The sequence below is a fragment of the Oryctolagus cuniculus genome, chromosome 7, assembly GCF_964237555.1.
Source record: "Oryctolagus cuniculus chromosome 7, mOryCun1.1, whole genome shotgun sequence".
Taxonomy (NCBI): Eukaryota; Metazoa; Chordata; class Mammalia; order Lagomorpha; family Leporidae; genus Oryctolagus; species Oryctolagus cuniculus.
In genome coordinates this window covers 140,139,839-140,166,930 of record NC_091438.1, presented here as the reverse complement: position 1 = coordinate 140,166,930, position 27,092 = coordinate 140,139,839, and the positions used below count along the sequence as shown (strand labels likewise).

At 52.7% G+C, this 27,092-nt stretch overlaps 2 protein-coding genes across 2 annotated transcripts in view; one reads left to right on the top strand and one right to left on the bottom strand.

Moving 5' to 3' along the window:
* HDAC1 (histone deacetylase 1) overlaps nucleotides 1-20,080 on the top strand; it is a 34,878-nt gene extending 14,798 nt beyond the window's left edge. The window contains exons 3-14 of the mRNA XM_002720715.5: nucleotides 6,269-6,386; nucleotides 12,552-12,626; nucleotides 14,250-14,388; nucleotides 14,839-14,980; nucleotides 15,991-16,083; nucleotides 17,271-17,379; nucleotides 17,462-17,602; nucleotides 18,054-18,162; nucleotides 18,254-18,384; nucleotides 18,641-18,793; nucleotides 19,160-19,208; nucleotides 19,480-20,080. Coding sequence (XP_002720761.1) covers nucleotides 6,269-6,386; nucleotides 12,552-12,626; nucleotides 14,250-14,388; nucleotides 14,839-14,980; nucleotides 15,991-16,083; nucleotides 17,271-17,379; nucleotides 17,462-17,602; nucleotides 18,054-18,162; nucleotides 18,254-18,384; nucleotides 18,641-18,793; nucleotides 19,160-19,208; nucleotides 19,480-19,507 — 1,287 coding nt within the window. The 3' untranslated portion in view covers nucleotides 19,508-20,080. The remainder of the gene's footprint in view (nucleotides 1-6,268; nucleotides 6,387-12,551; nucleotides 12,627-14,249; nucleotides 14,389-14,838; nucleotides 14,981-15,990; nucleotides 16,084-17,270; nucleotides 17,380-17,461; nucleotides 17,603-18,053; nucleotides 18,163-18,253; nucleotides 18,385-18,640; nucleotides 18,794-19,159; nucleotides 19,209-19,479) is intronic.
* Nucleotides 20,081-20,275: 195 nt separating this feature from the next.
* Nucleotides 20,276-22,608, bottom strand: MARCKSL1 (MARCKS like 1). The gene is given in 2 exon segments (NM_001082318.1): nucleotides 20,276-21,549; nucleotides 22,333-22,608. Coding segments are annotated over 2 exon segments (600 nt in total). The 5' UTR covers nucleotides 22,420-22,608; the 3' UTR covers nucleotides 20,276-21,036.
* Nucleotides 22,609-27,092: the final 4,484 nt, after the last annotated feature.

The window sequence follows — 27,092 nt, the reverse complement described above, 5'->3', positions numbered from 1 at the left end:
TAGTATTGTTTGTGTGCTTTTTAAGCAGGAAGTTTTCTAAACTTGCTAAATTTGGTGTTCTTTGGGCTACAGCACAAAATATTTAGAGGGTTGTCAGAGAGGTGAGCAGGAATCAGATTATTCTGGTTTTCTAAGCCAGGTTCAAGATTTGGAGCTTGCTATTGTGTGTCATGCAGCCTCTGAGGTATTTATAGTGGGGCGTGAGGTGGTTCAGTTTGCATTTTACACGGATTACTCTGCCTATAGAATTGAGAAGAGATATACCATGGTGAAGATTGAGGCTGAGAGCCAGGTCGTAGATTGTTGCCAGAAGGGTGGTGATTGGGGATGGAAATGAACGGATTAGACTGCAGTTTCTAGAGAACTTGAATGTAGTGCACGAGGAGTGAGAGGAATCAAAGCTGATAACTCTGACTGCTGTCCTGAGCAGGTGAGGGCATGGTAGTGAGAACAGGAAACCTGGGGCAGAGAGCAGAGGAGAAATATATGAGTGCTTACATCAAGATTATGGAGGTATGGAGGGACTGGCAGTGGTTTGGGAAAGCAAAAAAGAGGAGAATTTTTTACTCAAGATTCATTTCACTTGATTTTAAAGATATTGTATTTATTTGATAGGCAGAGTTACAAAGAGAGAGAGGGGGATCTTCCATCAGATAGTTCACTACCCAAATAGCCTTAATGGCCAGGGCTGGGTCAAGCTGAAGATAAGAGACCAGAATGAAATTCTGGTCTCCTATTGGGCCATCCTCTGCCTTTCCAGGCGCATTAGCAGGGAGCTGGATCAGAAGTGGAGCAGCTAGGACTCGAGCCAGTGCTCATATGGGATGCCGGCTTCAGAGGTGGGAGTTTAACCTGGTGTGCCACAACACTGGCCCCAAAAGGGAAATTTTTTTTTTTTTAAGATTTATTTATTTATTTGAGATGTAGAGTTACAGACAGAGGGAGGGAGAGACAGAGAAAGAGGCCTTCCATCTACTAGTTCACTCCTCAAGTGGCCACAATGGCTAGAGCTGGGCCGATCTAAAGCCAGGAACCCAGAGTGTCTTCCAGGTCTCCCACTTGGGTGCAGAGGCCCAAGCAGTTAGGCCATCTTCTACTGCTTTCAGGCCATAGCAGAGAGCTGGATCAGAACAGGAGCAGATGCCGGCCGTTGCACTAGTGCCCAAAAGGAAGAATTTTAAATGGCATTTAGGGGAGGATGCAGTGCCTCTAAGCCATATTGGAATGCCTGGTTTTAGTCTTGGCTCCACTGCTTCTGATCCAGCTTCCTACTGTTTGTATCTTGGGAGGCAGCAGATCGTGGCTCAAGTATTTGCATCTCTGCCACCCATGCAGGGACACTTGGATTGAATTCCAGGCTCTTGGCTTTAGCCTGGCTCACCCCTCGCTGTTGTAGGCATTTGTGAAGTAAAGCAACAGATGATAGCTCGCTCTCTCCCCCTCTGGGAAGTGAACAAGCAGATGATTGATCTCTGTTTCTCTGCCTTTCAAATAAAACAAAATAATTAATTCTAAAATATCAAATGACATCTATCTATTCAGCCTGAGTAGATCTTGGTATAATTTTTTTAAAAACAGGTTTATTTATTTGAAAGGAAGAGTAACATAGAGTGAGAGACAGAAGAGATATTTCATCTGTTGGTCCACTCCCCAAATGTCTGCAACAGCCAGGTCTGCGCCAGGTGCAGCTAGGAATCAAGAATTCCACCCAGGTCTCCCCCAGGAGTGTCAGGGTCCAAGTACTTAGGCCATCTTCCTCTGCCTTCACAGGTGCCTTAGCAGGAAGCTGGATCAGAAGCATAGTAGGGGTGAGTGCTGTGGCATAGTGATAAAACTGCTGCCTGTATTGCCAGCATCCCATAGGGGCACCGGTTGAGTCCTGGCTCCTCCACCTCAATCCCTCTCTCTGCTATGGCCTGGGAAAACAGTGGAAGATGACCCAAGTCCTTGGCCCCTGCACCTGTGAGGGATACCCAGAAGAAGCTCCTGGCTCCTGGCTTTGGATGAGCCAGCTCTAGCCATTGCAGTCATTTGAGGAGTGAACCAGCAGATGGAAGACCTCTCTCTCTCTCTCTCTTTCTGCCTCTGACTCTCTGTAGCTCTTTCAAATAAGTAAATAAATCTTTAAAAAAAAAAAGGAAGCAGCAGCAGCATAGTAGTAGCCAGGTCTCAAAACTAGCACTCTGATATTGGATGCTGGAGTTGATGCCCACAAGTGGCAGCTTAATGTGCTGTGCTAAAGCAATGGCCCCAGATCTCAATATCATCCACTGAAAGAGTAAAAGAAGTTTTGAGGGGGAGTGTTTGGCCTAGCAGTTAAAAATCGCCCTGAACACTTGCATCCTCTATTGGACTGCCTTGGTTCAAGTTCTAGCTCTACCCGCCCCCCCCCCCCTTTTTTTTAAGATTTATTTATTTATTTGAAAGAGATACACAGAGACAGAAGGAGAGGCAGAGAGAGAGGTCTTCCATTTGCTGCTTCACTACCATATTGGCTACAATGGCTGGGCAATCCGAAGCTAGGAGCCAGGATCTTCTTCTGGGTCTCCCATGTGGGCGCAGGGGCCCAAAGACTTGGGCCATCTTCTACTGCTATCCCAGGCCATAGCAGAAAGCTGGATTGGAAGAGGAGCAGCTGGGACTCGAACTGGTGCGCATATCGGATGCCTGCACTGCAGGCAGTGGCATTTACCGCTGTGCCACAGCTCTATTCTTGATTCTAATTTCCTGCTAATGTGCAGCAGGTAATGGCTAATTACAGCAGGTAATGGCTCAAGCAGTTGGGTCACTGCCACCCGTATGGGAAAACTGGATTGAGTTCCTGGTTCCCAACTTGGCTTGGCCAGTTTGCACCCACACAGGCACACAAAGTATAAAGTACTGCTTGAAAACTAGTTTTACCATTAATTCTCATAGTACAACACATTAAGGACAGAGGTCCTACATGGGGAGCAAGTGCACAGTGACTCCTGTTGTTGATTTAACAATTGACACTTAGTCAGTGATCACCCGAGGCTCTTGTCATGAACTGCCAAGGCTATGGAGGCCTCTTGAGTTCACAAACTCTGACTTTATTTAGGGCCATAATCAAAGTGGAAGTTCTGTCCTCCCTTCAGAGAAAGGTACCTCCTTCTTTGATGGCCTGTTCTTTCCACTGGGATCTCACTCACAGACATCTTTCATTTAGGTCATTTTTTCCCACAGTGTCTTGGCTTTCCATGCCTGAAATACTCTCATGGGCTTTTTAGCTAGATCTGAATGCCTTAAGGGCTGATTCTGAGGCCAGAGTGCTGTTTAGGGCATTTGTAATTCTATGAATCTGCTGTGTATCCTGCTTCCCATGTTGTACCATTCTCTCCTTTTAATTCTATCATAAATAAGACACTTGTCTTTATGTGATCCCTTTGACACTTACTCCTATCTTTATAATCAGTTATGAACTTAAACTGATCTCTTTAACTAGTAAGATGGTATTGGTACTTGCCAACTTAATGGGATTTGGATTCCAATGGCAAGTTTTAGCTTTACCCTTAGGGGTAAGTCTGAGGGAGCGTGTGTCAAACTGTGTATCTCCTTCCTGTCTTATTCCCACTCAGGGATCAATTTTCCATTGGATTTAAACACCTAAGAATAATTCTGTAAATATATAATTTTTTTTTTTGACAGGCAGAGTGGATAGTGAGAGAGAGAGACAGAGAGAAAGGTCTTCCTTTTGCCGTTGGTTCACCCTCCAATGGCAGCCACGGCTGGCGCGCTGCGGCCGGCGCACCACGCTGATCCGATGGCAGGAGCCAGGTGCTTCTCCTGGTCTCCCATGGGGTGTAGGGCCCAAGCACTTGGGCCATCCTCCACTGCACTCCCTGGCCACAGCAGAGAGCTGGCCTGGAAGAGGGGTAACTGGGACAGAATCCAGCGCCCGACTGGGACTAGAACCTGGTGTGCCGGCGCTGCTAGGTGGAGGATTAGCCTAGTGAGCCACGGCGCCGGCCAAATACATAATTTTTTAAAAATTAAAAATATTTTGGAGCTGGTGCTATGGTGTAGTGGTTAAAGCTGCTGCCTCTATATATGAGTGCCAGTTCAAATCCCAGCTGCTGCAGCCTGGGGAAGCAGTGCACTCACCTGAGGGACCTGAAGGGACCTCCTGGCTCCTGGCTTTGGATTGGCCCAGCTCTGGCTGTTGTGGCCATTTGGGGGGTGAACCAGCAGATGGAAGAGCTCTCTCTCTGTCTGCCTCTGCCTCTCTGTAACTCTGCCTGTCAAATAAATAAATAAATCTTTTAAAAAATTTAAAAATACTTAAAAGCTGTCTCGGAAGCTATTAGAATTGTGAATCTGGAGCTCAAAACAAAGATGAAGATGGAGTTAGAGTCTGGGCAGTCGTGTCTCTAGAAGGAATAGCCAAGGCCGAGCTTTAGTGATATTTTCAAGAAGATAAAGGGTATAGTAAATCAACTTGGTATTTGGAGCCAAATCTTGCTTCTTTCAGTGTGGGCATTTTTGATAAAGTACTATTTGTCTTTCAATCTTAAATTCCTTATTAAATTAAGTGAGGGGGCCGGAACCATGACACAGTGAGTTGGGCTACTGCCTACTGCACTGATATCCCATATCGATACCAATTCTAGTCCCGGCTGCTCCTCTTCTGATCCAGTTCCCTGCTGGTGCTCCTGGAAGGGCAGCAGATGGTGGTCCAAGTGCTTGGGCCCCTGTATCCACATGAGAGACCCTGATGGGGCTCCTGGCTCCTGGCTTTGGCCTGGCACAGTCCTGGCTGTTGTGGCCATTTGAGGAGTGACCCAGTGGGTGGAAGATTCTCTGTCTCTCTGTCTCTCTCTGCCTCTCCTCTCTCTGTAATTCTGCCTTTCAAATGAATAAATATTTTTTTTTAAATAGAGGATTAAGTGAGAATCACTTACTTGGAGCCAGACCTCCAGGTTCCTATTCCAGTTTACTAACTGTAACCCTAGGCAAATCACTAACCTTTGTCTGCTGTAATTTCATGACTGCAAAATGAGAATAATAGTATATGAACATTAAAAGGTTGTTATGGGGGGACTGGCATTGTGTCATAGTAGGGGAAAGCTGCCACCTCCAATGCCAGCATCCTATCTGTGTGCCTGTTCAAGTACCAGTTACTCCACTTCCAATTCAGTTCCCTGCTAATGACCTCAGAACGCAGCAGAAAAAGGCCCAAATGCTTGGGTTCCTTTCACCCACGTGGGAGACCTGGATGAAGCTCGTGGCTCTTGGTTTTGGCTTGGCCCTGCCCTGGCCGTTGCAGTCATTTCAGGAGTGAACCAGTGGATGGAAGATCTCTCTCTCCCTTTCTCTGTAGCTCTGGCTTTCAAATAAATAAATAAATACTTTTTTAAAAAAATATTTATTTTATTTATTTGAAAGACAGAGTTAGGGAGAGAGGTAGAGCCGGAGAGAGTCTTCAATCCACTGGTTCACTCCCCAAATGACCACAACAGCCAGAGCTGAGCTGACCCGCAGCCAGGAGCCAGGAGCTTCTTCCGTGTCTCCCATGTGGGTGCAGGACCCCAAGCATTTGGGCCATTTTCCACTGCTCTCCCAGGCGCATTAGCAGGGAGTTGGATCAGACGTGGAGCAGCTAAGACTTGAACCAGCGCCTATATGGGATGCCGGCACTGTAGGCGGCGGCTTTACCTGCTACGCCACAGCGCTGGCCCCCGTCCACCATGCCTTTTTAAAAAGAAGGAAGGAGTGGTTAGAATGTTGGGATAACTGGTAGCTTATTACGGCAAGGAAGTTTTGTGAGGAGCACGAGACCAAAATCGTCAGCATACTGGTCAGTTGTCATTAGTTGACTGCTTTTCTTCACTTGATCTCCTGAACTCTTGGAGTCATTTGGTACATAATTACTTGTTGTTCTATTTAATAACAAAGTAATGATCTGGAAGGCCCTTTACAGTCTGCAAAGAGGTCTGACCGTTTCCAGTTCCTGCAGCTTCCCTGAGTTAGATGTTGTCCCTAGAGGGTAAGGAAATCGAGGCTCAAGACGTGATGACCTGGCCAGGCAACACAGCTCGAGCTGCAGTCCTAGGTTTTGTGACACCCAGGCCCTTTTGGTAATCCTGTGGAGCTAATTGGATTGTAAGCTTCTTCAGGGCCGAATCTAATCAGTTATTTCTCTTTGTCCTTTTAGCACCTAGCTTAGCGCTAAAGACATGTGCTGAAAGTGGACTGAGCGAAGATTGGCCGGCCTTGAGAATGACTTGCCCTTTCTCCCTTCTGCCCCTAGCGCCCTCACAAAGCCAATGCCGAGGAGATGACCAAGTACCACAGTGACGACTACATTAAGTTCTTGCGCTCCATTCGTCCGGATAACATGTCCGAGTACAGCAAGCAGATGCAGCGATGTGAGTCCGCTCTGGCCCCCCAGTCCCGCTCCCGGTGGGTCTCCCTTTCCAGTGGAGAGGCCCGCCAGCCCTTCCTCGTGCCTCCCATTTGGGCCGACATCTGATTTCCCTTGGGTGTCAAACTGTGTCTTTTTTCTTAAGTCTGGTTTTCCTTGTTTCCTGATTGTAAATAATAGTGGTTGGACTTCTTCCAGTGAGGTTCAGAACACCGTCCCAAGAGTACTGTGATGACTACAATGGAAGAAGCACTGACCGGGAGGGGAGGCGGAAGGTCCAGGACCCAGCTCTTAACTCTTAACGGGCTGGGCGAGTCACTTTTCTTTTGTGAAATGGGCTTGGCCATGTGATCGCTGATTCCTGTCTGACTAAAAGTGCTCTATTTTTTTTTTTTAAAGATTTATTTTTATTTATTTGAAAGAGTTACAGAGAGAGGTAGAGACAGAGAAAGAGGTCTTCCATCCACTGGTTCACTCCCTAGATGGCCGCAACAGCTGGAGCTGCGCTGATCTGAAGCCAGGAGCCAAGAGCTTCCTCCAGGTCTCCCACGCAGGTGCAGGAGCCCAAGGACTTGGGTCATCTTCTTCTGCTTTCCCAGGCCACAGCAGAGAGCTGGATCGGAGGTGGAGCAGCTGGGACTAGAATCGGCACCCATATGGGATGCCAGCACTTCAGGCCAGTGCTTTAACCCACTGCGTCACAGTGCCGGCCCCTCTAACTCTGTGTTAACTGGGACTGTAGGGGCCACACAGGACAGCCTCCAAGTGATGTAATCATAGATCTGTGGAGATTCTGTCCCTGCCCCTTCCACCTGAAATTCTAGAACTGGTCCCATTGCAAAAGCCATATTCAGTTTGTGGGACTCTTGGTGATTATTTTAGCTGTGGGAAATTATTTTTTTTTCCAACTTTAGGATAAAATTATCACACCTAACTTCTCCTATGTGTTATTTATTTATTTATTTTTAAGACTTATTTATTTATTATTTGAAATGCAGAGTTACAGAGAGGCAGAGAGAGAGGTCTTCCATCTGCTGGTTCACTCCCCAAACGGCTGCAACTGCTGGAGCTGGGCCGATCCGAAGTCAGGAGCCAAGAGCTTCTTCCGGGTCTCCCATGCAGGTGCGGGGGCCCAAGGACTTGGGCCATCTTCTGCTTTCCCAGCCTATAGCAGAGAGCTGGATCGGAAGTGGAGCAGCCGTGACTCAAACCAGTGCCTGTATGGATGCCGACACTGCAGGTGGTGGCTTTACCCACTGCACCACAGCACTGGCCCCTCCCTTACGTTATTTTAGAAACACTTCATACAATAGAACCGTGTGACAGTGTTGTCCAGAAGATTTGATTGGTTTATGACAGCCTCTATGAAAATGCCAGGAAGTTTATGGTGTTTATGTGTTTTTACTGGCCACAGGTAGTGTGACTCCCATGTAAGACAGTTCTTTATTAGTTCTGATAGCCGTGCAGGTGGCAGTGATGACAGGTCGGTGCGATCTTCCTGGGGCGTTGTTTCCCTGCCCCTCACCGCTGCAGGAGCTGCTGCCCCTTGAAGAGATGTGCTTGCTTTCTGAACTGGCAGAGTCTGATTTCCTTGTAAGGGGCACACATTCATTCCTTCGCTGTCGGTGGCTTTGGGGTTTCTGTAACCCGTTTAAGCCAGGGATCAAGCCTCCCTCAACATATTCTCCTTAGAGACACAGCCTGGTGTCGAATCAGTTTTCATGTCTTAGTTTGAATCCTCAGTGCTATTGCTTTGCTGTGTGTTTTTGAGTGAGTCTTCTAATCTCTGAGCATTAGCACATTATAATTATTATTTATTTTTAAATTTATTTTATTTATTTGAAAGGCAGAGTGACAGAATGAAGGAGAGACAGAGAAGAGATATACACTGCTGGTTTACTTCCCAAATGGCTAAATTGGCTGGGGCTGGGCCAGGCTGAAGCCAGGACCTTGCAGCTCCATCTTGGTCTCTCACATGGGTAGCCAAGGCCAAGTGCTTGAACCATCTTCTGGCTGCCTTGCCAGGCACATTAGCAGGAAGCTGGATCAGAAGGGAAGCAGCCAGGCCTCCATTATGGGATGCCAGCCTGTCAGGCAGCAGCTTAACCTGCTGCAGCCCAGTGCCAACCCTTACTTTCCTTCTTAGAGGAAGATACTGGTGCCTGCTTTGTAATGGGGGATAAATAAGGTAATGTATTCAAAGTACCTACGCTGATGAGTGGTAGCTACTGCTATGAATATTATGACATACTGTTTTTGTTATTTACAAATCTGTCGAGGCAGATACAATATTAGATCCTGAGTAGCATACAGGTTCTCTCCCTCCACTGCAATTTTCCCGAGACCAGCATTTCCTAGATTTGCATTAAACAATTAGGTCCTGGGATTTTCTCTCATTGGAAATGAGGACAGGAAGTTAGAGGCCGTCTTATATAGCATTTATATTATATTATATTATATTATATTATATTGAAGTAACTGGGGAGGATTTAAAAGTATGTGGGAGTTGCTGGCATTGTGGCAGCGTGGTTTAAGCCACCGGTGTCCCATGTGGGATCTCCAGTTTGCTCCCCGGATATTCTGCTTCTGATCCGGCTCCCTGCTGATGCTCCTGGGAAGGCAGCAGAAGATGGCCCAAGTGCACGGGCCCCTGCCACCCGTGTGTGAGCCCTAGATGGAGTTCCAGGCTTCGGCCTGGCCCAGCCTCAGCTGTTGCGGCTGTTTGAGGAGTGAATCAGTGGATGGAAGATCTCTTCCTTGTCCTCTCCCTCCCCCCTCATTCTGCCTTTCAAATAAATAAATATTTTCAAAAAATTTTCAAAATGAAAGTATATGGGAAGGTATACAAACTTAACATGGTTTGGGAACCATCTTTCACAGGTACTAAGGTAAAACTGTACTTTTAAAATAACAGAGTGCCGGCACTGTGGCGTAGTGGGTGAAGCCGCCGCCTGCAGCACTGGCATCCCATATGGGTGCCGGCTCGAATCCTAGTGGCTCCACTTCCAATCCGGCTCTCTGCTGTGGCCTGGGAAAGCAGCAGAAGATGGCCCAAGTCCTTGGGCCCCTGCACCCATGTGGGAGACTCAGAAGAAGCTCCTGGCTTCAGATCAGCACAGCTCCGGCCATTGCGGCCAGCTGGGGAGTGAACCAGCAGATGGAAGACCTCTTTCTCTTTCTTTCTGCCTCTTCTTCTCTCTCTCTGTAACTCTAACTTTCAAATAAATATTAAAAAAAAAAAAAAAAAAAAAAAGGATGGGAGCGGGTGTTGTGATGTGATGAGTTGAGCCACTGCATGGGATACCTGCATCCCATATTGAAGTGCCTGGAATCGAATCTCACTTCTGCTTCTGATCCTGCTTCCTGCTAATGTGCCTTGGTGGCCGCAGATGTTGGCTCCAGAGTTTGGGTCCCTGTCATCCATGTGGGAGACCCAGTGGAGTTCCATGGCTCCTTGCTTCAGCCAGCCCTGTTACAGGCATTTAGCAGATGGAAGATCTCTCTCTTTTTCTCTGTCTTTCTGCCTTTCAAATAAATAAATATGGTACATACAAAATATTTCAGGCAAAAATTGTGTAAAAATAGTGAGCATTCGAGTACCCCAGCCTAAAAATGAAGATGTTTTCCATACAGTTGAAGTCCTCCAAGACACCTCCCCTTGATTACATACCCATTCTCTGCCCTGCCCCCACCCCTGTCCCCACCACCAGGATGTAAGCTCTGTCCTGCAGGTAGTGTTTCAACCCATGGATTGCTTTTTGCAATAGTTCTTCTTTCTTTCTTTCTTTCTTTTTTTTTTTTTTTTTTGTTTTTTTTTTAAGATTTGTTTTTTGTTTATTTGGACGACAGAGTACAGAGAGAGGAAGAGACAGAGAGCTCTTCCTTCTGCTGGCTCACTCCTCAAATGGCCACAACGGCCGGAGCTGAGAGCTGTTCACAGCCAGGAGCCAAGAGCTGCTTCTGGGTCTCCCACGCGGGTGCAGGGGCCAAGGACTTGGGCCATCTGCTGCTTTCCCAGGCCACAGCAGGGAGCTGGACCAGAAGTGGGGCAGCTGGGACTCCAGCCAGCACCCATTAGGGATACTAGCACTGCAGGCCGGGGCTCTCATCCTCTGCGCCATCGCACCAGGCCCCCTGCGATAGTTTACTCCCCGACTTCACCAGCCCCCTGCCCCGTGTATTGCTCCCCGTTAGTTTGAAACTATCCTTAAAAAGAGAGAAGACGGTTATAGTAGGAAGAAGGGAAGCCCATGGAAAAGTCCTCCCTGGCCTCATAGGTGAATGTCTTCTCACCCATTTCCCTTCTTCTATCTATTAATCACAGATTGCTGAGCTGGGGATTAATGTTTGATTGGAGCCTGAAGTGAAATATTTTTTTCTCAAGTAAAAAATACCCATTTCTTCCCATGGGGGCTTCGCTCCCAAGTGGGACTATAAACCCAGCTTTGGGAACTGAGGCAGACCAACCCCTATACAGGAGGAAGCAGCCAAAGGGAAATCAGTTGCTCATGGATAAACAGCCTGTGCCAGGGACCAAAGGGACCAAAGTTCTTATTGACAAAGCCTCCCAGTGTTTACTCAAGAAGTGAGGAAGAGAGCCGCCCCTTGCTCCCTTGTGCAGCCCCACTTCCTCAGAGCCCCGGGTCTTGCACACCTTCCAAGTTTAGGGCAGCAACAAGAGTTGGTAACTCTTGTGGTTATTGCAAATGTTGAGCTCCAGCTGTGTCTCGAGATGTTGCCACTGCAGGCCAACTGGGCCGTCCCAGTGTCTCCAAGCCAGGGCTGCTCCTTGCTCTACTTTGGGAACCCCTATTGGTAACGGTGGGTGCAAAGGGGAAGCCAGACAGGAGTAAGAAGCTAGTTCGCTCCTGCCTCTGACTTCCTGTGTATCACTGATGTCTCAGCAGTTTCCTTTTCTGAAAGAGGAGCTGTAAGGTTCCTCTCTGGCTCTGAGAGTCTGAGCCTCCAGGTGTGCTTTCCTTCCTGCCTTTTTGTTTCATTTGCATTGTTGTTTGCATGTGTTTCCACATCACGGACTAGTTTGTACCTTTAGGTCTGAAATAACTATACTGTGGTTGTCATTTGTGGGTGTAGTAGCAACAGCACTGGACTGTGGGGAGTCAGGACTCCTGGTCCTGATTTCTGGTTCTGGCACTGCCTGGTTATATAAACTTGGGCAAGTCAATTGACTTCTCCATATCTGTTCGTTCACCTCCTGGGGTGGTTGTGAGGATCGAATGAGATTGTGTTACATGTGGAAGTAGTTGGGAAAAGAAGCAAGTATGTTTCCGCCAGGTTTTGGGACCGATGAGCCAAAGCTTACGTACTGACTGCCATTTCCTAGCAGCCCACCTCTGTGAGCCTGTTTCCCCATCTGTAAGATGGGACCAAAGCTTACCACAGAAAATTGCATAAGGGCCAAGTGCTTGGCATAGCAGCTAAGACACTGCCTGGGGTACTGGCATCCAGTACGGAATGCCTGGGTTGACTCCATTCCTGGGCCTATAGCTTCCTGTTACTGTACACTTAGAAGTCAACAGGTGAGGACTCGCGTCGTTGGGTCCCTGCCTTTCTTAGGAGAGACTTGTACTGAGTCCCCAGCTCCCAGCCTCAGCCTGGCTCAGCCCAGCTGCAGCTGTTGCTGTCGTCTGCATAGGAAATCAGCACATAAGAAATGTCTCTGTCTCTTTGCCTTTGAAAAAAAGACTAAAAAAAAAAGTTGATTGTGTGAGGATAAATGATATCAGGTATTTAAAGCATCGAGCACAGCATCTGTCACATTGTAAGCGCTCAGTGAATGAGTTCATGCAGGTCTCTGTTCTCACTTCCTTGGTCACCAGGAGTGAGGTCCAGGAACAAACTTAGGCTGGAAAAAGGATACTTTCTCCCTAAAGGAATGAACCAACATTTTCCAAGTTGCTAAATGCTTCTTCATGTAAAATTTCTGTTTTCTCAGTAACTAGGTGCTTATTATAGGTAAGGGGCTGTATCTTCAAAGAACTTAAATGACTTGACTCCTTCCCACAGACAGTAAGTAGTAGAGCTTGAACTAGAACTTAAGCCTTCTGAATCTACATTCTGTGTTTTTTTTTTTCCCACCAGCTTGTAAGTATCTTAACAAAAGCTGAAGGGGATTATGGAAACTAACCTTTTGCTTATTTCTTTCAAGTCAACGTTGGTGAGGACTGTCCAGTATTTGATGGCCTGTTTGAATTTTGTCAGTTGTCTACTGGTGGCTCTGTAGGTAAGGAATCTATATCCCCTCCCAAGGGTTGTGCTGGTCTGTCCTCCCGAGGTCTGCCTTTTAGGCCACCATAGTGGTAGGGCTGACCTGTGACCATGTAAAATAGTCCTTAGATCTCTAGAATGTATTTCTGGTTGAGTCCCAGCCCAGGCTTATTGTCCAGCATGGTCCTGACAGATGTCCTTGGCTGTCCTCTCCCACTAGCAAATCTCATATATAGGAATTCCCTGCAGACCTCTGGGGTTGTCAAGATGCTGTACATAAAAGCAATTTGTGAACTGCCAAAGTGCTATAAAAATGGAAGTGCCATCTTGTGTGTCTTAGGAAGGAGTGTGGCAATTACCTTCAGAGGTCAGAAATATTCCCTGCCTAGGCTTAGCTCCCACTTCCACCTATAACTTCTGGGTTCCCGCTAGGACTACTTGAAACCCTTTCTTAACAAATATTTATTTTCCTATCATCATTATTGTATCCCCCTACCAGTATCATCTTGGAAAAAAAGAAGTGCTTGGGACACACACACAGTCACACTGTCCATGGATGACCTTGTTACTACTTGGGTGTTTATTTGCCTTTTCTTTATTCATGTTTATATATCTGGACATAAAATATGTATATGAGGGTACTTCAAGAAGTTTGTGGAAAAATGAAGTTAAAATATAAGTTTATTTTGGTGGAAAACAATTTGAAATGTATGCATAGGTTTTTGTAATATGTGTTTTCCTTGAACATTTTGAAGACTCATGGTATATGGATAGATTTAAAAATTCTTTTTGGACCAAAATAAATTTGTCTTTTACTTCCATTCCCATGAACTTTTGAGGTGTATGTGTGTGTGTATATGAATAATAGTTTTGTGCCTGCATTTTTTTTTTAACCTAGGATTTTTCTATCTGTAGAAATCTTCCACAGCCTGTTTTCTAGTGGCCATAGATTATTCCATGTTATGGCCCTACTGTAGTTGATATAATCTATCTCCTTTTACTGGACCATTTAGATTGTTCCATGCTTTTATTTCTTTGAAAGTTAACAGTGCCAAAAATGCACTTGCATGCATGGGTGTATATTTCTCATGTTTTGTACTCATTTGTACTTTGAGTCAGCCCTATCTTTGGTATCATTTCAAAATTTTTTGACCATGAACCGTAATAAGAAATAAATTTACACAGGTAATCCAGGATACCATGTGTGGGCACACACATGCACGTGAACATACACACACACACAAACACACACTTTTACTCTCTCATCCTAAAGCCAACGTTTTGTAAAAGGGCAGTTACCTTTACTGTTACTCTGATATTTTTATTCTAATCTGTTTCACTTAAAAATACACATGCCAGCCATGACCCACTAAGTCAATTTTAAGGTGGGTTACCATCCTCAGTTTGGAAAATAGTTTTGTTTTATTTTTTCTTTTTGGTAAAAAATATTTTTTGTCTGTGGAAAATAGTTTTTTAAGAGCAGCTGGTATCATGTTTATTCTCTATTGGAATAGGTGAGAGGGAGGGGCCTGGCTTATTGAATAGGCAGGTCCTACCTCTCCCTAGGTTCCCTGGGCTTCTTGGGGGGAGGGGAGAGTGACTTAGTAACAGGCTTATGTTCCTCTCTCCCCACGCCCAGCAAGTGCTGTGAAACTTAATAAGCAGCAGACGGACATCGCTGTGAATTGGGCTGGGGGCCTGCACCATGCAAAGAAGTCCGAGGCATCTGGCTTCTGTTACGTCAATGATATCGTCTTGGCCATCCTGGAACTGCTAAAGTATGCCTGCCTGGCCTTGTCTCTTGGAGGAGCACCTTAGGCCAGGTTCCCACTTCCCTCCCCGGGGATTGGCCCCCTAGTTTGCTTTTCCTAGCGGTATGCTGGCTGGAATGTGTGTGGTGGCTCTGGCCATCATCTCCTTGACGGGGTCTTGGTTTGATCTGAGCCCACGGCAAGATCAGGGCAGGCGCTGCTCAGATCCTGCCTCAGAGTGTCCTTGTGTGGCTGGAGTTGACCCTGGCTATAGAGTAGGAAGAACGGACTTGGTCGGCTTGGTCAGGCCTCTGGAGACACCCGGCCGCTCTTCCACCTTCCTTCAGCCAGTTTCCACGTCTCTGGTGCTTAGAGATACCTGAGGGAGGCAGCCAGCCCGGTAAGCTGGGACCTGGCGCCCTTGGCGCGTCCCATCTCCAAAGAGCCCCCAGACCCCTGACCCCCTTCTGATCCTAGGTATCACCAGAGGGTGCTGTATATTGACATTGATATTCACCACGGCGATGGCGTGGAAGAGGCCTTCTATACCACAGACCGGGTCATGACCGTGTCCTTTCATAAGTATGGAGAGTACTTCCCAGGAACTGGGGACCTACGGGTGAGAACTCTTTTTAGGGGCCAACCAGCTCACCCTCAGCTGCCAGCTCTAACTTTCCTATCCTGTGCCACTAAAAACCACTTCCTGCCTCTTCTGCCATTCAGAACACCTTTCCCCCATCGGGAGTGCCTCCCATGGTCTCTCTCCCTAATTCTGGAGGAGAGGAAAAGTGGGACATAAAGGGTCTCCTACCATTACTGGGCTTCCCTCATGGACGCAGCTGGGTTTCATTATGTGCTGGTCCTGTGCCCCACAAGGCTTGAGTTTTGTGCTAGGAACTGGGACTCTTGTGGATCATCTCAAGGCTTCTGAGCCTTTTTAGGTTACTTTCCCCTTTGGCCCTCTGACTGAAAGCTATGAACTCTTCCTAGAAAAGTGCATGAAACGTGGTGTCTGCTGTAGAACAGTCATCATGGAGCCCATCCATGAAACTCAGGATAAGAATCCTTGGAAGCTCCTTCATCAGACTACCTGCTTCTGTTAGCATGAGTACAGCAAACTGAGCCGCTTTGCGCTGCCTTTGCCCTGAGGTGAAAAGGCGGCACTAATGCAGTTGTTGGCCATGGCAAGCATTAGAATAAGTGAGCACTTGCTATTTGGAAGTGAGTTGGAAGCTTCCCTCTGTGCTTCCTGCCACATCTCCCTGGAGAGGAAAGAAAGGGGGTTGAAGAATGAGCAGCAAAGCTCCCTGGAGACAAAGGTTGATGCGAGTGGGTGTTATTTCTGTGACCTGGCTGCCAGCCAGCTCTACCCCAATGCCAAGGTAGAAGTCTTGTGCTGTGGGGTAGGGTGTGCAGTCTCAGGCCCCATAACCAGCTCTCGGCCTGCGTGCAGGCTCAGTGACGGGATGTGGACTTGCCAGTGAGAACAGCACTAACTCAGTGCCCCTGCTTTGTCCTGGCCCGCCTCTCCCAGAACCGCTGCCTCTTCCCTTAGCCTTCCAGCCCCCATCCTTGAACGCCTTCCTCAGCTTCATCTTTCAGTTTTACTTTAATGTCCTTCTCGATTAGGATATTGGGGCTGGCAAAGGCAAATATTATGCTGTTAACTACCCGCTCCGAGATGGGATTGACGACGAGTCCTATGAAGCCATTTTCAAGCCGGTAAGTGGCTCTATCCACCCTGCGGGCTACAAACAGCAACTTGGTGTAGGGGACTCAGCCCTGCTAATGCCGGTTGGGAAATGAGAGCTTGCAGTCGCGTTGTTTTAGATCTCCGTCTCTTTGGAGTTAGCTCCCGGGATGTAACAGTGGTAGGCTTCCTTGGCTTTTCATGTTTCTTGCTGCCTTACACTGATGTCTACGCTTGAGGAAGTGTAGGGACTCCCTGCAGCCCTTGCGGCCCGGCTTGGTCTGGGAAAGCTCTTCATCAGTGAGCCCGCTCAGAGGTCTGGCAGCGTCTGTGTGGAGCGTTGGCGCGCGGGCTGGCTCAGTGCCTGTGGTTTTGAGGGATGAACGGAGGAGTGAGAGACAAACAGCTACCCTGGGGAGGGTCGTCAGGGGTGATTTCACAGAGGTGAACTTTGACGAAGGAGAAGGTACCCATGGGAAGAAGGAGGTAGGGGACCTACGGGGGGTGGCTCTCAGCAGAGGAAACAGCACCAGGCAAAGTGAAAAGGCGCTCGTGTGCAGCGGTGCGCGGGCCAGTGTGGAACCTGGGAGGAGTGGTGGAGTAGTGCTAGGAACTCTGTGGCACTGCATGCCAGCCCGAACGGTTAAATCTTCACAGATAAGCAACAAGAAACTGTCAATAGAGTATTAACCTAATAAGCTATGGTCGTCACTCAGTAGACAAGTATCTACTTATGTACCTCGTAGCGCAGGCAACAGAGAAGCCTGAGGTGTGGTCTTTGTCCTCACCTCTGTCAGACCAGAACCTAGGAGAGAGAAAACTATATGCAAAGGTCAAAGGCTTCCTACAGATGCAGAGTGTGTAGGACCAAATGTTTGGAGCAAATGCAACCAGGAGTCAGGAAAGCTTCCTAGAGGAAGTGGCCCTGGAGCACAGTGAGACAGGAAGGATTCCGGAGCTGACCGGGAGGCCGTTCTGGGTTCACATTGTTAGCCTAGAGCCAGAAGGATGTTAGATCCTTTCACACTGAAAAGCTGCAGTCCCACGTGGGCAAAGCAGAGCTGCCTCCTGCCTCTCCCTTTTCTCCACCAGGAAGGCAGCAGAGTGTGATAGGAGTAGAAGAAAGTGCTGGGCCCACCCCCACCCCCACCCCCCTTCTATCCCTGGATCTCAAGTAGCTTTCCCTGAGATTGTTGGTGACCAGGATGTGTCCTTTAAGGTCATGTCCAAAGTGATGGAGATGTTCCAGCCTAGCGCCGTGGTCTTACAGTGTGGCTCAGACTCCCTGTCTGGGGATCGGCTGGGTTGCTTCAATCTGACCATCAAAGGTGAGACCAGGTAGCTCAAGGATGGGTGGGCAGGGTCCCGCTGGGTGCTCCTGTGAACTCAGCACCCCTTCTCCCATCAAAGGGCACGCCAAGTGTGTGGAATTTGTCAAGAGCTTCAACCTGCCCATGCTGATGCTGGGAGGAGGCGGTTACACCATCCGCAATGTCGCCCGGTGCTGGACATACGAAACCGCCGTGGCCCTGGACACAGAGATCCCTAATGGTAATGCTCCAGGGCTGAGTGAGGCGGGGTGGGAGCTGGCGGCCCCATGTCCTCAGGTTCTGCACCCCCTTTCCACTGGTCATTCGGCCTGTTTCTCTGAAGGTCTCCTGCCTGGCCCCTCAGGACTGACGGCACAGCCTCTGCCTTTCCCTAGCCCTTCTTGACTCTGTCCCCTCTCCTGCTTTTGGTTTGCACAGAACTTTCAGTGGTTGTGTACAGCTTTGGGGTTCTACTCTGCAGGGTAACTGGGACAGCGAGAGAAGGGAGTACTGAGGCGTCCTAGACCAGGGCCTGTTGACCCTGGTGTGGGTCCTGGAGAGCGGTGTCAGAAACTAGAACTTCCGTGGGCACTTGGAGGCATCCTATCTAGCAGAAGGACCAGCAGGCCCAGATAAATTCACAGATGCTATTCTCAGGGTCGCCTGACTGTCTCCTCCCCTTCCCCAATCAGAGCTTCCATACAATGACTACTTCGAATACTTTGGGCCAGATTTCAAGCTTCACATCAGTCCTTCCAATATGACGAACCAGAACACTAATGAGTATCTGGAAAAGATCAAGTGAGTATACTCCCCAGCCAGCCCTTGAACTCTCCAGATTCTGGTTTGTCCCTAACCAGAGCCCAGCCACCTCTTCTCCCCTTGGCCACAGACAGCGGCTGTTCGAGAACCTGAGGATGCTGCCGCACGCGCCTGGGGTCCAAATGCAGGCGATTCCTGAGGATGCCATCCCGGAGGAGAGTGGCGATGAGGATGAAGAAGACCCTGACAAGCGCATCTCGAGTAAGACACAGACTCTTGGCCTCCGCCTTCTACTCAGCAGGCAGCTAGGGCTTCCCTCCGCCATTTCTGCCTGCCTGCTGAGAAACCTGGAAGTTCTAGGGCCTGCAGGAACAGGCTGGGAGTCAGTTCACTCCCTCACCTCCTTGTGGTCCCCATCCCTTGGTTGTCTCTGAGGACACACAGCGAAGCACTGAACATAGACCCTGGGATTAAAACCTCCTGCTCTCACCCAGACTTTCCATCTCCTGCCTCCTAGTCTGTTCCTCTGACAAACGAATTGCCTGTGAGGAGGAGTTTTCCGACTCCGATGAGGAGGGAGAGGGCGGGCGCAAGAATTCTTCCAACTTCAAGAAAGCCAAGAGAGTCAAAACAGAAGATGAAAAAGACAAAGATGCTGAAGAGAAGAAAGGTAGGTCTGGATGTCCAGCACTGGGGTCTCAGCCCACGCCCTGCCACATCTGCAGGGATCAGGGGCTCCCAGAAGCAGCAGGGCCCACAATGCAGTGGCTCTCACATACCACCCAAGCGCTTTTCCCAGCACTCACCCCAGTTTCCCAGGGGGCTGCCTCCGCCCACCAAGCTCTGGCTCAGGCAGGCTGGAAAACCGGTCCAACCTGTCTGTTTTCAGCAGGGCTCACTGGGAGGGCCTGGGATGGGCTTTTCTCTTGTTCTAAGTCCAGTAAGCCATAGTGCTGGGAGGGGGTTTTGGGGTAAAGACTGTATGGGTCTCTCCAGAGGGGCTGCCCTTGATCATCCCTGCACTCTTATGTTCTAGAAGTCGCAGAAGAGGAGAAAACCAAGGAGGAGAAGCCAGAAGCCAAAGGGTGAGGAAGGAGCTGTCTGCCTTGGTGTTGGAGCATCAGCCCCTTTGTCCCACTGCTCTGAGAGGGAAGGCACAGGGACAGCTGGTCCCACTTACAAAGGCCTCTTTCAGGGACCAGTCTGTCTGTCTCTGCAGCTCTAGGCAGAGCTAAGAAGCCCCAGCCCCCGGCAGTCACCTGGGCAGCCTGGGCCTGAGGAAGTCATTGTATCCCCACTCTTGCCCCAAGGCCTCTGGGGTGGGTTATCTCATGCCAGTCTCTGCTTTCTCCACAGGGTCAAAGAGGAGGTCAAGCTGGCCTGAGCAGACTTCTCCAGATCTGGCTCCTGGCCAGCTTTCCCACCTTTCTCCCTTAACCCCTCAAGATTTTATATTTTCTATTTCTGTGTATTTATATAAAAATATATTAAATATAAATATCCCTGAGGACTAGACAAGAACCAAGGCCCTGAGGCCAGGGTAGCCAAGCTGGGTAAACTCATAGCCGCTGCCCTGCCAGCCATCCCTCCCCAGTTCGATTTTAAACCACGAAGGGCTCCAGGTGTGGGTAGAAGGGAGCTACAAGACACGCCGGGGTGTGTCCCTAGCAGGTATGGAAAGGTGCCCCCTGTTGACCATTCTAGGAGGGTAGGGGTGGCTGGGTCTTCAGGGACTTCCTGTTCTTTCCAGCCCCTAAGGTAACGTTAGCCATTTTTAGGTTGGTTCTGTTCTCGTCATACCGTCCCGCTGGCCTCAGGTGAGCCCCGAAACTAATGCTGCCCGCCCTCGGTCTTCCCCAGCTCTGCAGGTGGAGGCTGGCGGCCTAGCTTCCTTTTTGAGATACTATTTTCATTTTTGTGCGACTCTTTGTAATAAAATGGTACCTTTCTATACCCACCTGAGCCTCTGTTTCCTGGCACTCCCTGGGTTGATGTCAGCTCTGAACTCCCTGCGTTCTGGTGTACGGGCAGGGCAGCCCTACGACGACAAAGCCCGTAAACTTACCTGCCTTCTAGTTTGCTCCTGGCTGGAGGTTAACTAGTGTCCACAGATCTCACCCCATCCCCAGAAGACCAGTCATTAAAGCACCACTAAAGGGACAACATTTATTCCTTTTCCAAAGGTTACAGTAAAACCAGGTGGAAGAGAATGGTTTTAGCAATTAGAAAAAAAAAGTACAAATCTGGGGTTTGGCCATTAAAAGTTATTTACAACAATGGGAGAAAAAGACAACAAGAAGTTGTTTCACATTACAGACTTCCCCCACCCCAAAGCCTAATACTTGCTTACCAAGTCAAAAAAGAGACACAGTTGATTCACAAGCTGGAGGTTTGAACTTGAGTAAGACATTTATAAAAACCCAGACAGGGGCAGTGTCCTCCCCAGCCCAGGTGCCACTAGGCACAGCACAAGAGACTAAAAACTCAACAGGGGGAAGGCTGGACACTCAGGGTTTGGGAGTATAAGCACCCCACTTCTGGCTCAGGGATTTGGGGGAGTAGGGTAAACAGAACCTACTTGGAAAAGAACCGAGGGAGAAAACCAGCAATTGCCTTCTGCAGGGCAGGGGTGGGGGGGTCAGGGGAGGGGGCTGGACCAGGAGCATTTCACATCACTAACCTAACTTGGGAAAATGTAAGGGACCATCTTCAGCTGGCCTTGCGAGGAAGACCAGATGGCTGATGGGAGAATCCACAGGAGGGAGAGGAGGAGAGGGAAGTGGTTGGGAGGGGGCAGCAGCCCCTCCTTTCTGGGCACAGGAAGGCAGCCAGGGCACAGGGTCCAGGCAGTGACCTCACAAGGACAGCACAGTTTTTTGTAGCTTAAGAGATCACCCGCCTGCCCCCACCCAGCTACTCATTCTGCTCGGCGCCGGCCGGTGTAGGGCCACTCTCCGGCCCCGAGGGAGTGGACGGCTCTGCTGGGGGCCCTGCCTCCTCTTCTGTGTCTCCTCCCTTGCAGGCAGCGCCAGCCTCTGCCCCCTTGGCCTGGGGCTCCTGGCTCTCCGGGGTGGCAGCGGCCTTCCCCTCCGGGGCAGTGCCCTCTTCGCTGCAGGCACCGATCTCGCCCTGCTCCTGCTCTTCCTCCGTGGGGGAGGAGGCAGAGGAGTCGCCCCCGCCCTCCTTCCGATTTCTCTTGAAGGACAGGCCGCTCAATTTGAAAGGCTTCTTGAAAGAGAATTTCTTCTTCTTCTTGGGGGTCTCCTTGGGGGGAGCGTCCCCCTTGGCCTCGGCGCCCTGGCTAGGGGGTGCTGGCTCGATCGCATCGCCAGTGGCCCCAGCTGCCTCATCTGTTCCGTTCACGGGGGGCGACTCCCCTTCACCCTTGGGGGTTAAGTCTCCATTGCTTTTCACGTGGCCATTCTCCTGCAGGGCAGAGGAGACAGCGATGAGGGCCAGGGCTCTTCCCCTCCCCAGCCCGCTCCTGGCCCCCTCCAGACAACAGGGTCTTCAGCCCCACACCGGGGACCCCTTCAGACATCTGCCTCTCGCCCCTCACAGGCGCGCAAAGGCCATGGCCGGCAGGAGGCGCTGGGGTCCCGGGGCCCCCACCCCCCTCCCCCGGGGCGCGCTCTCTATTCCGCACGGAACCGCTCCGGGCCGCGGATCCCGAGCAAGCGGGCGAGCCGTGCTGGGCGACATTGGGCGGGAAGCCGCCCCGGGGCGCTGTCTCTCAGCACCTGGACGGCCTATTTTCCCAGCCTCCTGCTTTGTGTAAACGGCCCCCCACCCACCCCAGGCTCTCCCCACATCTCGGCACCCCCCCGAAAGAAAAGACCGTGGGCTGCCGAGGTCAGGGCCGGGGGTGGCGCGCCCTCCCCGCCGGGCACCCGCCCCGCGGCCCCTGGGCGCCCCCTCGGCGCGGCCCAGCCGCGCCTTTGTTCCCCGCGCGGCCCTCGGGGCGGCCCGGGGCAGCGCCGGGGGCCGGGGCCGCGAACAAAGAAGGCGGCGGGGCCCGGCCGGCGCCCCCTCCCCGCCCCTCCCCTCGCTTCGCCCGCGGGGGCTGCGGCGCGGAGAACAAAGGGACGGGGCGGGGGAGGGGGCGCCGCGTGTCCCGGGCCGGACAAAGCGCGCGGCCCCGGCCCGAGGCCCGAGAGGGGCGCGGTGCGAGAGGAGGGGGCCGGGGCCGGTCGTGCCGAGCGCACCCACCTGTCCGTTGGCCTTCGCGGGGGAAGCGCCTGCTGCCTCCTCGGCGGTCACGTCGCCCCGGGGAGCCTTGGAGCTCTGGCTGCCCATGGTGGGGGGGGTCTGTTGGGGGCGCCCGGAGCCGCCCCGGGCTCGCGCCGCAGGGGATAGTTCGGTGGGGTCGGCCCGGCCCGCAGAGGGGTGGGGCTGGCGCCTGAGGGGGAGGGGTGTCGGGGGGAAACCGAGCTGCACCCCCGCTCCGCGGCCGACCCGCTAGCTACGCCCGCCGCCGCTCCGCTCCGCGCCAGAATGCCGCCCGCCGCCCGCCGAGCCGCCCATATATACGCGCCCGGAGCTCGGGGCGGGGCCGGACATTTAAATGAGCGCCCAATGGAGGGGCGGAGGCGGGGTCGGGTCGCGAGCCCCACTTGCGCAGTGGGCGACGCTGGCGGTCTAGTTCACCCCCGCCCCCCACCCCACCCGACCGCCCGGGGCAGGTAGGGTCCGGTGTGGGAGGAGGGAGGCCGGTCGGTGTGCGAGCTGGGCGGGGAGGGGCGTCAGGGGCGAGCGGGGAGAGCAGCCGCTCCCTCCCCTCCCGACGCCGCGCCCCTCTCAGGGCCGGCGCTCCCGCACCGTGGCGTGGCCCCCATCGCCTCGGCCCTGCCCTGGCAGCCCCTGCCAGTCCCCTCCTTGAACTCTTAGAAGGCTCGCTTGCCCAGACTCGTCAGAGGCTGTTCCCGAGTTCTGCCGCAGAAGCGTGCTTCTAGCGGCAGCAGGGCCTGGCGGGGCCTGGAGACCGGCCAGAGGTCCCACCCGTGGCCCGAGAGGCTGCAAGGCCACTGTGGTCCGCGGGCGAGCCCGTCCCTCATCCCTCGGCTCAGTCCCCTTGGTGGCCAGTCAGCCTGAGCCTGGGCTGATTGACCACAGCCGCTCCCCTCATGAAAGCCGGGGGGTCTGAGCCTGCGAGACATGGACATCATCGTCTGTCTCACTAGGTTCTGCTGCTCCCCTCGCACACACTCCAGGGCCCCCACCCAGACGGAGGAATCCCAGGGAGGGACTCAGCACACCTCAGACTCTCCAGTTCCAGAAAGGGAGAGAAAGGATGCGCCAGGTCCTCTCCAGCCCTGGGGTAGCCCCTAAGGCTGAGCCAGGGAGCCTGCGGGGTGGGGCTGGCCCTGGGATTCTGCCCTGGTGCCGCATCTCCTTCCCCTCCTTCCCCGGGCTCGGATGAGCTGGTGGGAACCCCAGCGTCCTGGCTGGTGTCTTGCTGTGTGCGGCGGCCTGGGGACTTTGCAGGAAGCAAACTGTTGCAAAACTTAGGCTGTGTCCTGGCCAGCTCAGCACCTCCCTCCCTCCTCTGGGTAAGGCCCTGTGGGAGGCCTGAGGCTGTGGGGGTGGAGACACCCCAGGGCCTGAGAAATCGGGAACTCCCAGCAGATGTGAGCAGAGTGGGTGAGGGATGGCTGAGGCAGCTTCTAAGGTCTGTTCTCCTGTAGCCTCCACCCCCCCCCCCCCGCCAGTCCTACTCCACCTTAGGTTGGGCTACTGGGGTTCAGGATGGGAAAGTGACATGCCCAAAGGCACACAGCAGCTACCTAGAGCTAAGGGTGAGAAAGTTTGGGGAGATCCAGGCTGGAAGAATTTCCTGGTGCCATCTGGGGCTGCTCTGGTCAGAGGGGGAAGGCGAGAAGAGCTGGCTCTGGGGTCGGGAGGGGCCCCAGGCCTGCTCCGCAGCTCAGGGACAGGACAGCGACTCCTGCGCTTGCTGCCACGGAGGGTTGGCCATCGTGACCTGCTCTCTGTCTCCGCCACAATAGGGAGCCCACAATGCTGCCAGGCACTGCCTGCACCAGCTTGGCAGGGCTCACATGGAGGGTGTGTGAGTCCTGGAAGGGTTGAGGTCAGAGGTTAAGCGCAGATCCCTAGGCTCCAGCTCCCCAGGTACGGCCTTGGGGAGGACATGCAAATCTGAGGATCCCAGGAGGAGACAGGAAGATCAAGCCTAAAACACCGAGTCCCCACAGCCCCAGAGGGAGCCCTCCGTTCCCACCAGGCATCCCCGGAGGCCAGGGAGGGGGCGCCTGGGAGCCCGATCCCTTAGCGAATGCAGGTCCCAGCAGAATCTGACTTCTGGAAGAAGGGAGAGGTTTGGGATGCTGCAGTGGGGTGCGGGTGCGGGGGCACAGCAGTCCTCCCGTGGCTCCTTCCTCCCCAGCTGCTGCCAAACCAGACAATGTGCCCATTGTTCTGCGTCTCCCGGAGCCCGTGTGCAACTGTGTGTGTCTGTTTCTCTCTGTGCCTGTCTGTGTGTGAGACTGCGACTGACTGTGTGTGTGTGTGTGTGTGTGTGTGACCAGGTGTGTATGTCTGGGGCTACGTGAGGCTGCGTCGTCGTGGGGCTCTGAGTAGTCCAGGGCAAGACCGAGAGAGAGAGAGAGAGAGAGAAAGAGAGAGAGAGAGAGAGAGAGAGAGAGAGAGAGAGAGAGGTGACTCCTGGTGACTCTGAGACTTCCTGGGTGTGCACCTGCCTTTCCTCAGACTGCTGCTGCTGACTGTCTGGCTGGGATTGGGTGTGCACATGGAGGGCGTGTGTCCCCGCCAGGGAGCACCTGTGAGTGTGGGGGCGGGAGGGTGGCTATGTGGGCCACAGGGGGTCACTGAGGCTGTTGCAGTTAAACCTCTCAGGTGTGGACTTCTGCCAGGACAGTGACAGGGAAAGGAGGAATGGGAGGGACATTGTGATCCTGGGACGGACTGGAAGGCTCACATTCACACATTCCCAGCTGGCTTAGTTCTCCCGGTAAGGGCTCAGACCCTGCACCCAGCCCCCAGGGAGAAAGGCACAGGACAGAAGGCACTGGAGCTCCCTGGCAGGAAAGCGGGGGACCCTGGATAGCCACAGGGCAGCGCTGAAGGCGGGAGGAGAACGGAAGAGAATATTGTCCCCGAGGGAGGTGGGGAATCAGAACAGACCGCAGGTGAGGCGCGGGTGGGCGTCCGGTCAGAGGTGGAGAGAGCGGCCTTCCCAGTGGTAGAATGGGAGGACAGCAGAGGGGGCTGGGACCTGGGGGTTCTGCGATGGCCCAGCCCCGGGGCCCCCAGCTCCTCGTGCAGAGCAACAGCTGGACCGGAGCTTTAGTGCTCACCCCAAGTCAGCCTCTGGCTGTGCGGCAGTAAGCCGGTCCCCGCCCCAGAACCCCCACCTCCGTGGCCTCAGTTTGTTCATCCGGGCAGTGAGTGGCTGGGGCTCCGTGAGTCATCCTCAGGGCAGGGCTGCAGTTCCCTCTTCTGCCCCTACGTAGAGAAGGGTAAGTGGTGAGTCACACGGGGCCCCTGCCCTCCGGGGTTTCCCATCCAGGGGAAGACAGGCAATGCCTTAACGGGGGTGGGAGGTGGGGGGCGGGAGCAAAGACCAGGGGTCTGTGTGAGGAGGGGGTGGAGGGAGAGGCCTGGTCTGGGGCAGTTTGGGAGAGGGGATCCCTAGGATCCAGTGACAGCCTGGGTGAGGACAGGCGGGCTCAGGGGTGGGGAACTGCTGCCCTTTCTGTTGCATGACGGCTGTGGCTCCGCTGGCTGGGGCGTCCGAGGGAAAAGAACCCGGGAGGGACTTGCCGAAGCCTTCAGCCTCGTGGAGGTGGGGCTGCCAGGGAACATTCTGGAAGATATCCAGGAGGCCCCTGAAGCCCACACGCTTCAGCTCACACTCGAGCCCAAGGCCAGTGCCCACAGTCTGGCGGGTGACCTCACAGGGACAAAGACAGAGGTTCTGGGTCAAGACTGACCCCTGGTCACTGCCAATAGGAAGGTAACTGCAGCCGGGTGGTGCGTGAGGTCACCCAGGAAGTGCCTAGGCCGCGGGAGCACTCCCTTGGTGGGTGGCCGGCCGGCCAGAGAGAGCCCAGGAGGGAGCCAGCATGCTGGGGGCACAGAGGACCACAGAGTGCAGACGCTTGGCCATCCCTGAGCCCCGCGTGGGAGGGGCCGCCGGGAATAAGGATCATGGCCGCTGGCCTTGGTGATGTGGTGACTGTGTGCCAAGCTCGTGCCCACAGCGTGGCACGCCTTGCCTCGTGGCCTGGTGAGATGGCCACCATCCCTACTGCCCTCCGCGCAGGAGGAAACTGAGGTGGGACCAAGAGAGGTGAGGCAGCTGCAGGGCCGGGCCCAGGGGCAGGGGCGCTGCTCCCCCCACCCGGGCCTCAGTTCCGGGGGCTTGTGGCGGCATGGTCAGCAGGCCCTGGCTGTGTGGCCTCCCTGCCTGCCGCGGGACCCCGCTGCGGACACGAGGCACCTCACTGGCATCCACCATGCAGTTGCCTGGGCACAAGCACAGGAAATCTGAAAATCCCCTCTTCAGGATTCCAGGCCTCCCAGACCTTTTATTTCTCCCCTCCCTCTCCGGGTGTGTGTGTGTGTGTGTGTGTGTGTGATGGTTACATAATCGGACAGGACCAGCCACTGTAAGAGAGCTGTCTTCTCTAGGGCTTGGTTTCCCCAGTAGCAGAGAGCGCCTTATCCCAGCTCACCTGCTTACCTCTCCCAGGCATGATGAGGTCACCAGAAATTCAACCCAGTTTATCTGGCCTGCCTGAGCGGCTCCTCCCCCCTCTCCCCACCTCTTCCTCAGGATCCCAGTGCCTGTGGGGATGCGTGGCCAGAGCCATGGAATGCAGGTCCGTGGGGGACAGGGGACTTCCCTCCCAAAGGGAAACTGAAACTGCTTCCCGGGCCAGGCCCCAAGCCCCCCCCCCGCCCCACCTCGCCCTGCCCCCGCAGGTGCT